Source organism: Fundulus heteroclitus, chromosome 2, assembly GCF_011125445.2.
Source record: "Fundulus heteroclitus isolate FHET01 chromosome 2, MU-UCD_Fhet_4.1, whole genome shotgun sequence".
Taxonomy (NCBI): domain Eukaryota; kingdom Metazoa; phylum Chordata; class Actinopteri; order Cyprinodontiformes; family Fundulidae; genus Fundulus; species Fundulus heteroclitus.
The window spans coordinates 6,212,227-6,228,926 of record NC_046362.1 but is presented as its reverse complement, the minus strand read 5'-3'; the positions used below and the strand labels follow the sequence as shown (position 1 = coordinate 6,228,926).

At 39.5% G+C, this 16,700-nt stretch overlaps 1 protein-coding gene across 2 annotated transcripts in view; it reads left to right on the top strand.

Moving 5' to 3' along the window:
* The first annotated feature begins 228 nt into the window (after positions 1-228).
* ampd3b (adenosine monophosphate deaminase 3b) overlaps positions 229-16,700 on the top strand; it is a 30,307-nt gene continuing 13,835 nt past the window's right edge. The window contains exons 1-2 of one of the 2 annotated variants that reach the window (XM_012862467.3): positions 229-441; positions 7,809-7,876. In XM_012862467.3, the coding sequence (XP_012717921.1) occupies positions 7,819-7,876 (58 nt within the window). In that variant the 5' untranslated portion in view covers positions 229-441; positions 7,809-7,818. Of the gene's footprint in view, positions 442-7,808; positions 7,877-13,838; positions 14,137-16,700 lie in introns of those variants that run through there. The other variant, XM_021316384.2, reaches the window with a different exon arrangement.

The following is a 16,700-nucleotide window of genomic DNA, read 5'->3' as shown; positions in this document are numbered from 1 at the left end:
TAGTGTTACATCTTGAAATACAAAAAAAAAAAAAAAAAACCCTGTGGTTGGAAGAGGGTATGTTTTCTTTTGCACCATGACATAGCCATTTTGGCTCAGGACCTTGTTGAATGTAGTCTGCCCAATCAACAACAAACCAACCATACCAGGCTGAGTCACCAAAGGGTGCGGTCTAAAAATAGGTCTCATCCACTTAAAGACCTACTGAAAAGTATAAGCCTCCTCCAGCACTTCCTCTACCGCCCTGACATGAATGCAGATCACTTCCTGAAACTCACAGGGTTCCTGTTCCATGAGCGGTCCGCTTTGTCGAGTCAGACTTGCAGTGAAAGAGTAAAGCAGCTGTGGATCTATACTCTGACTCTTCAGGCTACATAAGGGTCTCGGCAGCGCTGAGAGGTTTGACCGTCGCACACAAGTCCGCAGTGAGAACATCCAGCAGTAAGTACAGCCCAGTGCCTGACATTCTTACTGCATGGCCAAGGCTTCATCACGCTCACTTTTCCTGTTACACTTACCCGCATCTGCACGGCAGTATCTGTTAAATCAGATACTGTGGCTGCAGTTTGCGCTTATTTTGCGCAGTGCTGTGTTTAGTCCTGCTTCTTTTGCAAAAAGACTTACAGATTGTAGAGGAAAGGGTCTATACATGGGAAGTTATGGTTTTTGAAACAAAGGTTTTATTTTTTTATTTTTTTTTAGAAAAGTTACGGCTGACTCAAACAGGAGACTTTCAGCGGTTTTTTTTTTTTTTTTTTTTTTTGTTTCCTTCCAAGCCTCAGCTCTTTGTGCTCACTCTGTACAGTACAGCACTTCCTCTGAGGGTGGGCGTGTTCTTGCTCCGGTTTCCACGCAGCCCAAACACAAGCCTGGTCAGGTACCTAAAGAGAATACGGTTCCTGCAAACACTCTTCGTGCTCTTTTGATCCACTCATGACATTAACTCCCTCACTAATGTGTGTGTGCATACGTTTCAGCAAAAAGAGGGACTGTACTGTTTACCTGTGGGATCTGGTGGCGTTTGATTGCTGTGTGATGCAGATCTGTAAAAAAAAACAAACAAAAAAAAAAACTGGAAAGTCCGGACAAATCCCACGTCTGAATAGTTTGCGCACTTCGACAAAAAACCCCCCCAAAAAAACCTGTAGAGCACCTGCAAGGACTCTGGCGGGCATTCAAAACACAGAGCGATGCCAGTGTTTAAAAGTTTGAGTTATTATATTTCTACCATTCTGACAGCACTGTCTGCAAAAGTACAGTTATGAAGAAGGAGGAAGACTACTAGCAGAAGTTATTTATGATGCCTTCATGGTCTCAGCAGACAACAAGGAGAAGCATTGTAGACTTAGTCTGATCTATAACTCTTCTGTGGCTTCTTAGACGAGGGGCTCTAGTTAGACATCGTTTTTTTGTTTTGGGCTGATTCCAGAGACTGAAACATGACATAAGGGCTTCACTTACACGTCTCCATTAAAAGAACAATTTCTATGTCATCAGGAAGGTGGAGCGGTTTTTATTTGTCTTTTTTTCCGATAACAATGCAAGTTTCCCTCTGTCTTTAAATATTGTCACTCATTCTCGGTTTACGAAGCAAAAGCCAAAATAATGCTTCTTCTGATAATTGGAAAACAGTAATAGGGGCAGTTTTAAGCGTAAGTGTACACAGTCAGGATTTTGGTCACTTGTTTTACTAGCCGTATGTCTGGTGGGTCATTCTACGAAACTGGTGCCTTTTGCGTCCGGTCCATTTCATGAGCTCTCAACAATGTACAAATGTGTCAAAAAATGTATTTCAAATGATCAAACCTGTTAATTTAAATGTTATGAATTACATAATACATATTTCAATATCACTGTAAATATAAATCCTACACTTTTTAGTCATTTTTACCAAGGACATGGCCAATTTCCCCATGTGCGGAAAGTCGCATATATGGAATTTGCACCTAACATATTAATTTAAAAAAAATATTTTTTTAACCAAATTTTCATTAATGTCATGATTAAAAGTATGCTCTTGATACTATACTATATGTTTTCTTTAAATAAAAGTATGGTTTCCCATACAAAAATCATGATTAATGCCGGTCCCGTAGTTTTACATACCACCCCGTAACGTTTACATGTTCTGGCTATTACAAAGACGCTGTTTCTTTAAGTGACATCACAGACGGCAGATGACATCACTCAAACCCTTGCAGGGTCTCAAGCAGGCAAGTTCCCACACAATTTGATATGCTTTATTTGCTCTTTTTGGTAGTTAAATAGGGTCCATTAAGCTTAACCTTACCACCCCACAACGAATAATAGATAGGGAAACTGTTAAATTAGGGGTTTTTTTTCCAACTGTAATGTAAAGTGAAGGACATTTTAAACTGAATGGTATATTTGCTAGCTTAGCTAGTCAATAACAGTGCTAGCTGCAGTCATTCTGAGGTGAAGTTTACCACCCTGTAACTACCCCATAACACTTTGTATGGGGTGGTAAGGGAAATGTAGAGTGGTTGTCATTGCCATTTAGATTACACAATTCATAAATACAATTCATATTATATTTATAGTTTTACATCAAATTATTGTTAAATTATGGAAACAAACAAAATGAACCACCCCGTAACAGGATTTACCACCCTGTAACATGTGTTTTTTTTTAAAAAAAAAAAAAAAAAAAAAAAAATACTAAAGAGGGAGTGAAATAGCCCATAAATAAATGTTTGATCATAGTGTGATGAAGTGGGCCTATTTACACATGTACCTTTAATTTGACAATAGGGAGTAAAATAGCCAAATATTGTTCAAAACACCAACCAATGGGCATGCGGAATTCATAGTTTGAAGATTAGAATCTAAACTCTGCAAATCTCCCATTAAAAAACAAACCTATAACTTTTAATATCAAATTAAGGACATTTTCATGACAGGAAACCATGAGATGTTCTGAATCCAATTTATGCATTATGTCTAAAATGGAGCGCATCTTGTCCGTTACGGGGTGGTTAAAAAAAAAATGACACCTGGGCCACAACAAACAGGAAAATATTAATAGGGATTTATGCCTGAGGTGGGAAAATATGTTTTTATGCAGGTCATATATGTCTTATATCATATGGATGTCTTAAAATATGGCTTGTCCAAAATTATTTTTTTTTTTTTAAAATGTCAAAGTCAAAAGGCACCGGTTTTGTAGAATGACCCTGGTAACAACTGACACAGAATACAAATATTAAAAGAATCCTGACATTTGCATGAACAAAAAGTAAAATATGATTTCAAAACATATAATCCTGTCCTTACTGCAGCTGTTAAAGTAATGCAGCGTATGGACTTTTGCAGGTATGCCAATGTTATGTACAACCTCTATTTGTTGTTTATTATTTTTATTATGATATATAGTCTTCAGCAAAAAAATATATATATATATATATATATATGAAAAAACATGCAAAATGTCATACAATCGGAGCCGATTCCACCGAGCATCATAACTTTTATCTGTTCCGCTTATTTAAAGTAAAGCCGGCAGTATGATAAGCCAGCTAATCCATCAGACCCTCTGCTCAGGTGGCTAGCCTGCTCACATCAGTGTCCCTCAGAGCTTTAGCTGTTTTTGTGCCATCTGTTGATTTATAACTGCATAATGGGGAAAGCCAAGGGTAGTGCCTTTTTAATTTCTACACTTTAAAAAAATAAAACAGAATGCAGCATTCTGTTTTTTTTTTTTTTTTACATTATGCTGCAACATGTGGGGGGAGGGGCAGCGCTACATTACTCTGTGTTCCGTACAGCTGGAGATAACTCTGGTCCCTTTCTCTGGTACCTCAACAAAAGGGTTTGAAACTTCTGAAACAACATGATGGAAAATAAAAAAGGTGATGAGCAGAGTCAGTCTTTAGGGGCCGGTTTACGGTATGGCCCTAGATCGGGTTGGACACCCCCGTTTCAAAAGCTTCCTAGTGGAAACCGGCCTTCGCAGGCGAAGTGAACAGCTCCTATCAAGTATTATAATGAAAAACCGGAGATTTGGCTATCGACATTTTTTTTTTACATTTATTGCTGCAATTTTATCTGAGGGAGCGAACAAAGAGGATGCCTTGTCCACATGAGCTGTGCCTGAACACGAACATGTTTCCCATCTGCTGACTTGGCATTTAAAGCAACTGACATGTTCCAACCAGGTGGCGTGGAACAACCTGATATGAGCACAGTTTTCTTGCCGCCACAAATCCAGTGGCTTTGACTTGTTGATCAAAGGCCACTAGATCTAAAAAAAAAAAAAAAAAAAAAAATAGATCAGGTTTTTGTTTCTTTCAGATGTGGCTCTCTGCACTACATCGATGTCTCTCGCCTCATAAAGTCCTATGCAGTTGCGGTCAACATGTTGACGTCTGCTCAACTAAGTTTATCCTATTATCGCTCACACAAGTCGTACCTACATTTAAGCTAAAAGTCATTCGTACTCCTGGATGACTTGAATGTATATTTATTTTATATCAACCAATAAGTTTATTTCTGATAGAAATGCAGACATGTAACTCCTAAAACATAAAAGAAAAAAAATATACAAAGAGGATCCTTTTTTGGAAGAGAAAATACAGTTTTTTTATGTTTATATTTGAACAAAACTGGCATATTAAAAAAATGATGTTCTAAAGAATTTATGGAAAGCCTTTACTGGCATTGCAGCAACGCTTCTCATGGTGTCTTGCAAAACCTTTGGCATGTTTCCACTGATGATTTATCTTTTGTGATGAGAGCCAAGTCTTTATGGCTGGAAGGCCTCCTTGCCGTCAACCAATCTTTAGTTCATTCTCACACACTCTCTATCTGGTCCAAATCTGGCCACTCAAAACCCTAACATTACTTCTGCTCACAAGAAAACATTTTGGTTAAACAGTATGTGTAAACAGTATGCGTGTTTTTTTTTTATATAAAGAGAAGAAAAGGGGAGGTTTTGAGTTATAAATGCGCAACATTCATAACTTGAACCATAGAAGGTGTTTATGGTGTTCATCAAAGACAGCCTGGGGGAGGGTGGTGGTGGAGGGGGACTGTCTCTGTGGCAGCTGGTTTTAGCGAATAGAGCTCTATAGCACCAACCTTAAGGTAAAAGTCTAAAGAGCCTATATGCAGGGTGTGTAAGATCTGCAGAGATGCTAGCTGGCCTTTTCCTGTACTAGTCCTACATGGAGGGAAGGTTGTTCGTTTTGTCAGCGTATCGTCTAAAAGTCTCAAAGGCACAGACAACTCAACAATGAATTCACAGTTCTGGAAATGTGAAACTTTCAGCTGCTAAAAACCAAACAAGTGATTCCTTAGTTTTCCTAATAACATTATTTTGTGTTCCTAATTTTAATATTAGATAACTGGGTGTATAGTTGACCTCAAAGTACACGACACTCTTCAAATATTGATAGCTTCGCTGAGCCGAGACATAATTGGATTTCTACTCTTTAAAAACAACTGTAGTCTTTAAAATTTCACCGCATTTGCCACCATCAAGGACCGTTCAGAGGTTTGCCTCTAAACCTCCAATACAAGCCTTAATAATGGATGTTGAAAATGGTGGCTTGAAAGAAAGTCTTTTTTTTAGTTTTTTAAACGTTGTGTAAGATAATAACTTCTCCATCAAACCCCATGAAAAAAAAAAACAATAACCGAACTGTCCCTTTAAATAGACTTTGCAAAGACCTTTCCTACTTAAAAGCTTTATTAAACAGAACAGCATGAGCACGTTAAACCGCATACCTGCTTGAGGTACGAGGATTGCTAGAACCTGTGTCAATAAAATGTGCAGCTGAGAAGAACGGCTGATTTTAATGAAAGTGCATCGTCATTCTCATGTGTAATTTTCACGTCTCTGCCGTATGGAGCTGTCAGGAGATATCTGTCTCAAGTTGCAGAGAGCAAACGCTTGTCACGCTACACAAGCATGTGGTGAAAGACTAAATGAGGAAGTTCTGTAACCAGGCAAGCGCTCAAAGTGAAACTTTCTCAATCAGCTTGCCAGCAGCGTCGGTTTCCTCTGCCCTCCACTTATCTCTGTCTCTGTCACAAACAGTAACCAGACAGAAGCCACAGTTTGGCATGCAGTTAAGAAGTGTAAAAGAAACGGGCAAATTTTGCGTGACTAAAAAGAGAAAATGAGCAACAAAATCTTCAGATTTAAACATGTTAAACTAGAGTCTAGTGAAAAAGCTTTATTTTTCCCCATGGAATCTGTCTGTCAGATCAAATATTGCTCAATATATGATTACAATGCCTTACAGTCTTTTGTGCATGGTGGCAACATAACACTTCTGCATTTTTTTTCTGAGACACTAGAACACATTTGTGCATTTTCTGAGTCTAATCTCTCTTTATGCTGCCATTGGCTGCATTCTTTCATCTCCAAAGCATTCACAGCTTAAACTTTTCTTATATCCATATTTTGTCAAATTGCAACTACCACCCTCAACGTGTTTCATTGGGATTGCACGTGGCAGACCAACACAGAGCACAGCAATATTTGAAACTTTAGGGTTGCGGTTTGCAGTTGGGTTGCTGTTAGGGTCCATCCTTATCAACTTTTCACAATTAGACACAGAAAACTTTGCCCATTGTTCAAAATAGCTCAGTCAGGCTGAATAGAAACATCTGTGAACCATAACAACACATTGGTAAGCGGCAATGTTTAAGTTTTACTACAGATCTCATTTGGATTTCGGTCTAAACTTTGACTAGGCCAATCTAACACATGGATATGCTTAAGTCCAAATGTGTTTGGATATGTCTCAAAGACTGAAGTTCTACAGAGTCCTGCTGACGATGCGATTGTGTGATTCAGGTGTGTTGATGCAAAGGACATCTGAACGTTTCAGGGTTGCAGCTTCAACCCCCAGGTCTGGGGGTGTTGTCCTACCAGTAGAGGACAGCAAAAAAGTTGCTCCAGTCAAAACTTATTTGCTGCTTCTAACACGTTGGAAGACGAAGTTGCAAGACAATCAAAGGTTTAAATTGGAAATCCCTGCTCCAGGGGTCCGCAATCTTTATAATGCCACAAGACATTTTTGCCTCGGCTCCTGCAAAATGAAATTGGTCCAAATGTGAAAAACCAACCAGTTTTATTTTATTTTATTGTGACTAAAAAAAAAAAAAAATCAATTCCATTACGGTTTAAGATTTTCTTGGGTCTCTTGTCCTTTCTATATTTTTAGAAAATGAATGAAAGCAGGCACCACTTAAAAAAAACCCAAAGTTCAGCGTATTTAAGAAGCTTAGAATAAAAAAGGGCTTTGCACCCTTTGTATAAATCTGTTGTGAAATCACATAAAAATGGATAACAGAAATGCTTAAACCAGTCACCATTCATTTTATATATATATATATATATATATATATATATATATATATATATATATATATATATATATATATATATATATATATATATATATATATATATATATATATAGCTGCCACCAGTTTCATCTACCCAGAGCAGCTTCCTTCACAGGCTTTACGTGTTCTCCTACTTGTGGCAAACTGAACTTCTCTCCATTTTTCAACAGCGGGCTTTCTTCTTGTCATTCTTCTATAAAGGCCTAATTTGTGCAGTGCATGACCAATAACTGATTTTCCTCTATTATTTTTCCATCCGTTTCGCAATTATTTGCCTTGGTCTATCACATAAAATCTCAACAAAATAAACTGAAGCTTTAATGGATTTATTGTGCAAAATGTAGCTGAGTTCAAGCATTAAAAGTGTAAATTGTTGTGTGGCTGACATTTTTGTTTTTATGTTTTATTAATCAAAGCTTTGCATCTTTTAGGTGAATCAAAATGAAGAGAAGGGACACTCCGTTTTTCAAGCAGCAGTCCACGCCATGCCTCGGGAAGGGTGAGTCAACATTCCCAATGGGGGGAAAACAAGCACGCAGGGTCACAGAACATCAGTCTCTAACTTTCCCGCTCTGTTCATTACGGCTATTAATACTAAACAGGAACGTGTTTGTCATCTTTTGGCAGCTTGCACACGTGTGAAATGAAGACAACAAATTTATTCCAAATATAGTTTAGTGCATGAAGACTCTTTGCTACAGCACATGCGGCCTTATGTAGCAGATGCGGTTTCATGCCAGATGTAGCTGCGGTGATGCCTCGTAAATCAGAAAAGTACTGGAAATCTACCTCTCTGTTTCTACTGCTGATAGCTGTGCTCAAAATCCTGGAAGTCATCCATAATATGAGAAGGGACAGAAGTGCAGGGGTCCAGTAATTTGGTAAAAAAAAAAGGATTCTGAGCAACTGATACTAGCACGGTTTCATCATAAATGTATTTTCATCAACAAATGCTTCTGAAGTCATGCAGTGTGCACTCAGGCCTGTCGCCAGGAAGAAAGCAGGAATGACCCATGCAAGCACTGGCTGGTTTTTCAGCTGAGTTTAGCATACTGTTCTGTTTATAGTTCACGACACAAAAATGTCGCAACATATTTCATGTTGGTTTTATGTGAATTCTTAAACATTCTTTGGGTTTAGTTTGGTTTATACTTGAAGATGGAGAGCTGAGAGCAGCGTCTTGGCCTCCAGTTCTTGTTTGGAGTCTTTTCTGTGCCCATGTACAGAAATTATTTGGTGCCTCAACCAGTGAGCATACTCTGGTCCAATTAAAAAAACCGCCTGACGGAGAAAGAATAAACACCTGGTGGAGCAGACAGCAACGTGTGTGGCTGCTCTATATTAACTCTTCCAATACAGACCAACAGCTTTTTGGATTTTATGAAAAAGTACTTTCCATCTAATGGATTTCCTCTATTTTTGAATTGCACTGTTTCAGATCATTAAACAAAATCTTAATATCAGACCAAACGATTGTATCCATTGAGGGGAAAAAGGCATCTAAACTAACCTGGCCCTATGGGTTAAAGTAAATTCTCCCGTTAATTGGGAGCATTTACTATTCAGTGTCACTTTTAGAAAGTGAAGTTTAATTTCAATAACCACACCCAATTGTTGACTTTGGCATCTTACACTAGATCGGCTGTCAAAAACTTGGGTTACTTTTGATTGCGGCATGAAGTTTGATAAGCAGATGTGACCAGCGGGGGATGGGGGGGGGGGGGGGGGGAATCTTTTTAAACAAGATGCACCAGAACACAGAATAGTACCATGATATTATTTTATTAAACATTTTCATTACAACATTTCTCTTTGTAAAAACATGGCTTCAGGCCTACTACTCGGGCCCTGAGGGGAGAAAAAAAGGAATCATATGAAATAAGGACAATTCAAATTATTTCACAAAAAATAAATGAACAAACAAAACATGCAATGCAAAAGAAAACAAATTAGTAAATCAAAACAAAATAAAGCAAACGTGTTAATAATTTAAATAATAAGCAAACAAACTGCAACTCCAAGACAACGCTAAACAAGGAAACTCATTAGAAAACCTGTGGATTCAGGTAAAGTAAATTAAAATCTAAACAGGTAGCTCACCCAGGAGTGCTTCCACTCCTGGGTGAGCTACCTGGTGCAACCACAATCCCAGCTGCAGGTGGTACAAATGGCACTTAGGATTTCAGATGAGCGGATCAAGCACACCAGCCACTTAGGCAGCTGACATGTAGTAGGGGAAACTAAGACACACGCACCTCGCAGCGGCCTGCTCAGCTGTCTGCCCCGCCCACCAATCAACGGCGTGCTTCTTGCTACACCTGGTGCACAGAGTGGGGAGGGTGGAACACCATCCCACCACACAGATCAGTAATGTTAAAATGAGCTTTGTCCGCTTATTAGTTCTAGGTTGGACCACTGTAATGCTCTTTATGTTGGTCTCAATCAGACGTCCATCTCTCGCCTTCAGCTTGTGCAAAATGCTGCCGCTCGCTTTTTAACAAATGCATCTAGACGTGCACACATGACTCCCGTTCTCTACACCCTGCATTGGCTCTCGGTGCATTTTAGAATAGATTATAAGATTTTACTGTTTGTTTTTAAAGCTTTAAATGGTCTCGCCATTTAAAGCTATTTAGTATTTGTCCAAAATTATAACTTTGCGGAAGCAAAACCGGTCACTGCGGTCTCATCAGGTGGTTTTTAGAAGTCCCAAGGTCAAGGTATAAACGGTGGGGTGATCAGGCTTTTGCAGTTGCTGCCCCGAGACTCTGGAACAAGTTACCCCCGGATATTCACACTGTTACAGATATCGCTCTTTTTAGGTCCAAACTCAAGACATTTGTGTTCAGGCTGGCTTTTGATACATAGCTGTGGTGTGACAATTTCATTCTATTGCTTGTTGTAACCTTATTGATTTTATAGTTTTCTATGTTCTCTCTTTCTATTGTATGTTGTGATTTTACTCATTTTGTTAAGCACTTTGGACACCTGCTGGTTAAGAGCTATATAAATACATTTTGAATGATTGATTGAGGCCTGCAGAATCAAGAAATCACTTAAATAAAACCTGGCTGACAACATGTATCTGGATAAAAGATGACTAAAAGCAGCACATCGGGCGTGGTATAAAAAACAACACATCTTAAACAAAGGCATTGACATTTATCCGTTTGGAAAGGGTTGCAAAATCAGAACATGAAACCTTCCCAGGAGTGGCCTGCTGAGACACTCTCCCAGAGTGCACCAAGAACCGCACAGCTGTTTAGAAAACATGTGGTCATATGGACATTTACACCACATGGTGGTAGTATGATGGTCTGGAGCTATGTACTGTCTCAGGAAGACTTTCCGCAGCTAATTAACTTCAAGTTCTGCTTTTTACTTTTGTGTTTTTGTGTCAACACACCAGCAAGCCCACTGCTGAATGGCTCCAACAAAAGCAAAAACAGGTTCTTTAGCTGCCAAGTCAAAGTCCGGACTTGTTGGATTGCCTTAAAACAGGCTGTTCCTGCTTGAAAAGCCTTCAGTGGGGAATGGAATGACAATCGAAAAACTTTTAAGTGTGACAAAAAATGCAAAAACAGAAAAAAATCTCCAAGGGATAAATACTTTTTCACAACACTGTAGCTTAGAGTCTTTAATTAGAGACCGGATAATGTGCATTAGACAAATTGATTATGTGCATTCTTTTTAATAACTTAACAGTCATCTCACAGCTAAGTCTAAGTGTTGCTGCAAATAAGATTTTCTCTCTGGCAAGGCTAGCTGTCGTTAACGGTGCATGCTGATGGTGCATCGGTGCGTTTTGCATTTTACTGCAGGGACAGGTTCATGTAAATGAAGCCACTGACTGATATTCAACAGCATGGACTGTGGGCAATAGGTGGGGAGCGGACTTTATCATTGGTGCAGGTAATTTTGTAACTTACCACAGGCCTGTCATGAACATAGCTTCATTGGATTGCATTAAGACAATTCTTGCATTTTACGGGGATTTAACTGAATGAAACACTAGAAATAATTACTGCAAAAAACGGCTACACACACACCGCAAACGTTTGCTTTTCAACAACAGTAACATCAATTTATCATGGTTCTCTGAAACATACAGAAATGACCCAACATTTTTTCTTTCAACATGAATATCAAGTTGGTGAAATTGAAATTGTTGGAGGTTTCATTGAGTTTATTTATCCTTGTGAAGAAAGGTTTTAAAACCCTCTCTGCTCAGTGGCAACATTTATCATTATACAGCAAATCGCTTCGTTATCAGAAAACCTACTTTAGGTTTGCCATGTTCCCTTTAGGGGTAATGATCCACACAATGTTTATTTATTTTTTTTTTTATTGCACTGGGATGGTATTAAACGGGGATGGGATGGTATTTCAGCCAACGCAGATTTAGGATTCCTTGCTGAATTCCACCTTTATCCAATCATCCACAGCCCATCACTGCTTCTCTTTATCCCATTGGAACCTTGTTTTTTTCTATTAAGGCTTTAATGGTTGTTATAGTTTGATTTTTCTGGATGGAAATCTCTTTTTGTTCTACAAGCATGCAAAATTGTGGTCACAAAACTTGAGCCCTGTCTCTCACCGTTTGTTATTCATTTCTTGCATCTACGCTTTGTATTTTCGAGGCAGATTGCTTCAGATTTTCTGTGGTGCCTGGTGAACCAAGCCCCCCCCCCCATCCCCCCTCGTTTTTGCTCCAGGTTTTTTTGCAGCCAGAATCTTCATCTACGCTCTGTGTTGACTTAACTTTCTGAGCGCGTTTTGTAATCCTTTCCATAGTTTCAACCAGCAGCTCTTTGCTGGGGCCGAGGTTTCTGTCAGCTCATCCTGTGGACTGATTTGTAAGTGTAGTCGATCTAAGTGTCTACAGGTATTCTAGTGATCCTTGAAATTACAGCTAGTTACTACAAACGATTTGGGAGTGCATTCATGGGAGGTTTTCACAAGTTTTCCAAAAGTGCATTTGTGAGGTCAGACACCGATGTTGGACGAGAAGACCCATCCCTTCTCTAATTTGTTCCAGCACATTGAGGCCATCTCCACACAGTGCCCACAAAGTTTGTAGCATGATATAAAAGACCTTCTCGCTACACAAGCTTTTAAAGTTGTGAAAGAAGAGATGTAGGTCATTATCGAGGCAACTCAGATGATCCAACACCAGAAGAATTGGGAGTTCCTCTCACCATTCAAAGGGGCCAAGCCCAATGTCTGCAAACAGCCACACGCCATAATCCTCCCTCCATCAAACTTCATACTTTGTGTCAGTTAAGTGCCTTTCTCCTGACAACCACCAAACCCAAATTGTCCTTTGAATAGGGAGGGTAACAATGGTGATTTTCAATCCAGAAACCATGCTTCCACTACTCCAGAGGCCAGTGATGGCTTTCTTTACACAGCTGCAGCTAAAGCTTTTCACTGCACCTGGTGATGTAAGGTTTTTATGCACTTGCTTGTGATGGGAAGCCCGTTCCCTGAAGCTGTTCTTCAGCTAATATTAATATTAGCTGTTCTTCAGCTAATATTTGAAGGCCACATATGGTTTGGAAGTTTTCAGCTATTGACTCTACATAAGGTCGGTAACCTTGAGAGACCTGACTCTGTGGTGAGGTGTCGGCCTACCACTCAGAAGCTGAGTTGCCATTGTTCTAGGTCACTTCCTCTTTGTTATAATACTGCTAACAAATGACTGTAGAGTATTTAATAAGGAAATTTTACAACTGCTTCTATTACACAAGTGGCATCCTATCTCGCTACCATATTAGGTAGCGAGATAGGATGCTGGATTTTATGCATATGGAAGTGATTGGAAGACCTGAATTAAATGATTTGGAGGGATGGCCCAATACTTTTCACAATAGACTGTATGTTTTATAAAAGCAGAATAATTTTTAGCTGTTAAACACATTTTGCCAAAAAAGTAAAACACCAGACCGATATACCTCCTTGAGTAGTCTTTCCAAAGTTTTTGCAACAAACTGTGTTTCCTGATAGGTTCACTATGTAAAAAGTATAAACTAGAGAGAAACGTTTTCTTTTTTTTTTTCCTCTGTCTGGGAGATCACCGTTTAGTTTTTCAGTGTTTATTTTCATTTGTTTTATTTCACCCAAAATCTCTTCCCAGTGATAAAGAGACATATTTAAAAACATATGTAAAAAAAAAAACATCTTTCCCAGTGGAAATTTGGACCCGTATGTGTTTGTTTCTTCTCTGCAAAGAATATGTTTTGAGACCTACTGTAGATTCTCAGGACCTTAACGTGACCCAAAGAGCCACAATATTTGATTCCCACTGACCCAGATCACAGACAGACCCCCGTGTTATCAGCCTGGCTCAACATGCCAACTTGGATTAGAGGCCCCTGTTGCTATGACGCTCTCAACATCCTAAAATAGAGTTAGAAAGGGACACTCAAGACAGCAGCGGCTAGCAGCTGCATCATGCATACTGTCACTGGGGCGCATAAACAACGGAGCAAAGTGGGACAGAGCCAGTCGCAGCGAGAAGCTTCGGCGAGAATCCTCAGAGGCACAGAAACCCTCAAACGTCGAGGACACTCCCAGGTGTCTCCAGGCTCCAGAGACTTTTCCGTCTGCTGAGTTCTTCATCTGTGTAACCTGTAGCTCAAGCTGAGATTTTTAATTTTTTTTATCCCAGACGAAGCGATTTTTAACACTTATGAGAGCAGGCATAATTGAATCAGCAGAAAAAGAGTGAAACAAACATGGCCCAAATCACAGCAGAAGGTAAGGGACGGCGAGGAATCTGAAGTATTAGAAATCTGTACGGGGATGCTGACGTGATGACAGTTTTATCAGTGTTATTTAGATGGCCTTTCATGCCCTGACCTGCTGCGTGAGACCGAAAGGCCAGGGTATTTTGGGAACATGTTATGTTCATAATGATGTAGCATGGCGATTCATAATGTGTCAACATTAAAAGTGACTATTAGGGCTGATAAAATCAGTTTATGTGCTGTGGCTTGCAGTAAATACTTGAAACTTTTTAACATTTTGTCACATGAGGACCAAAACTATATGTTTCACTTTTAATGTGATTGACCAAAACAAGTAATGTATTATTGTGATGCAGAAGGGGGGGAAATGTTCATTTGATACCTGAAAACTGTGATATGTGGCATTATTCAGCCCCTCTTACTGCCCTTTTTTGTTCACATAATAGCTGAAATTCTGGTAAATTGGGTGGAGAACATCAGCAAAAACCTGTTCCAGGGGTGATATAGCTACTCAATTGGATTTAGATCTGGACTTTGACTGGGCCTTCCAACAAATGAATATGCTTTGCTCTAAATCGGTCCATCATTGCTCCGGCTGTATATTTAGTATCATTGTCCAGTTAAAGGGTGTGCCTCTGCCCAACTCTCAAATCCTTTACAGATTTTTTCCAGTGTTGCCTTCTCCATCACTCCATCAACTCTTACTGGTGGCCCTGTCCCTGCAGGCAAAGGACACCCCACAGCATGATGCATGTTTCGCTGTGGTGATTCACAGTGATGTGCTGTAATTTATTTTCTGCCTCACATGGTGTTATGCATGTAAGCCATAAATTCAGTTTGGGTCTCCTCTGACCAGAGCAACTCCTTTGCACGTTTGTGGCCAACTTTAAGTTTGAGGTCGAATGGTTTTCTGTTCAACTACGTTTTATTCTGCTTAATGCTGCTGTTCCACGAAGGTCAGATTCGTGAACAGCTTATTCCACCTGAACTGCGGATCTCTGCAGCCCCTCCAGAGATACCATGGGTCTCTAGGCTGCTTCTCTGATCAACACTCACCTTGCCCAGCCTTTCAGTTTAGACGTACAATCATGTCTTTATAGGGCAGCGGTGGGGATCAAAGGACACGTGGTGAAATGTCTAAAACCTTGAAATTTTGTCCCCTAATCCTCCTTTAAACTTCTCCCTAACGCTCTCCCTGACCTGTCTGTTGTGTTTCTTTGTCTTCACGTAGTTCGCTGATGATGTCTAACAAGCCTTTGAGGGAGTCACAGAACAGCTGAACTTATGCTGAGAATGAAATTACACACAGGTGGACTCTATTTGCTACTTAGGTGACTTCTGAAGGCAGTTGGTTGCACTGGACATTATTTAGTTGATTCAGATTAAAGGAGAGGGAAAAAATCTGCACACAACACTTTGAAAAAAAAAATTTGTTCCTGAAATATTTTGTAAATATGTATTATTTTTCTTGCCCTTCTCGGTGCTCACACCTACGTTGTTGGTTCATCCAATAAAATCCCAACAAAACACTTAGTTGTAATGTGACAACCTGTTTTTTTTTTTTTTGCCAAGTTAATATTTTCAAACATCAAATAATAGACCCTTCTAGCTGTTTTCCTGGCTGTTACTGAAAGTTGGAAATGAAAAGCTCTTCTTCTGTAGGCAGCTCAGCTGTTCCAGTACAGGAACAATGTGCACATGCTCACAGGATGAAAGCTCCTGAAACTGTAGCAGCATGACGGCAAATAGTCCCGGGGTCATCTCTGGAGGTGCCAAGAATATTCAAAGTTCTGACGGAGTTGCATGTGGGGGCTGCAGCTGGGAGGGCAGTTATTTGATCCACTGGGAGGTACATACTTCATGCTCTGTTTGTGTATTCAAACATGTCCACACAGACTGATGTCAGAGCTGTCCGAGTGACTTACACAGTGGCTGAAACATTAATATCACTAATAACAGTGATGACATGGCGGTCAGGATAGCCAGACATCTCCCCTGCAGACGAGTTGGATAGCAACAGACGTTTTCACGGCAGGACGATTAAGCCTCCCAGCTAAGCTGTCTAAAAAAAAACAACTGATGTTGTTCTTCTGATCTGATCAAAATACAAATTCTCAGAATCGGGAGGTAAATATAGCACCAGGCATCATGCCACGGATGCAAAAGAGATCCAGGTCAGCCTAAATAAACCAGACTGTTTTTATTATTAAATCTTGGGAAACATGCTGCAGTCTATAGAAGGGACATGTATTAATCCTCCATGAGTCAGTAAGTGTTTTTATTTTCTTTGTTTACAATAAATTTCTAAATTTAGGTAAAGTTTGTATTCATATTCCAATAACTTTTCTCTGTTTTTCAAGATAGAACCCCAAACTTCAGTGTTTCAGTGGGTTCATATGTTATAGACCAACACAAAGCAGTGGATAGTTGAGAAAGGGAAAGAAAAGATGTGCAAGTTTCCCAAATAAAACATCTGTATTTTTGCAATCATGTGAATTCAACCCCTTTATACTAAATCCCCTATCGAAAGCCTAGCCCTAATAAGTCCCATTTTTAGTTTGCTACATACCAATC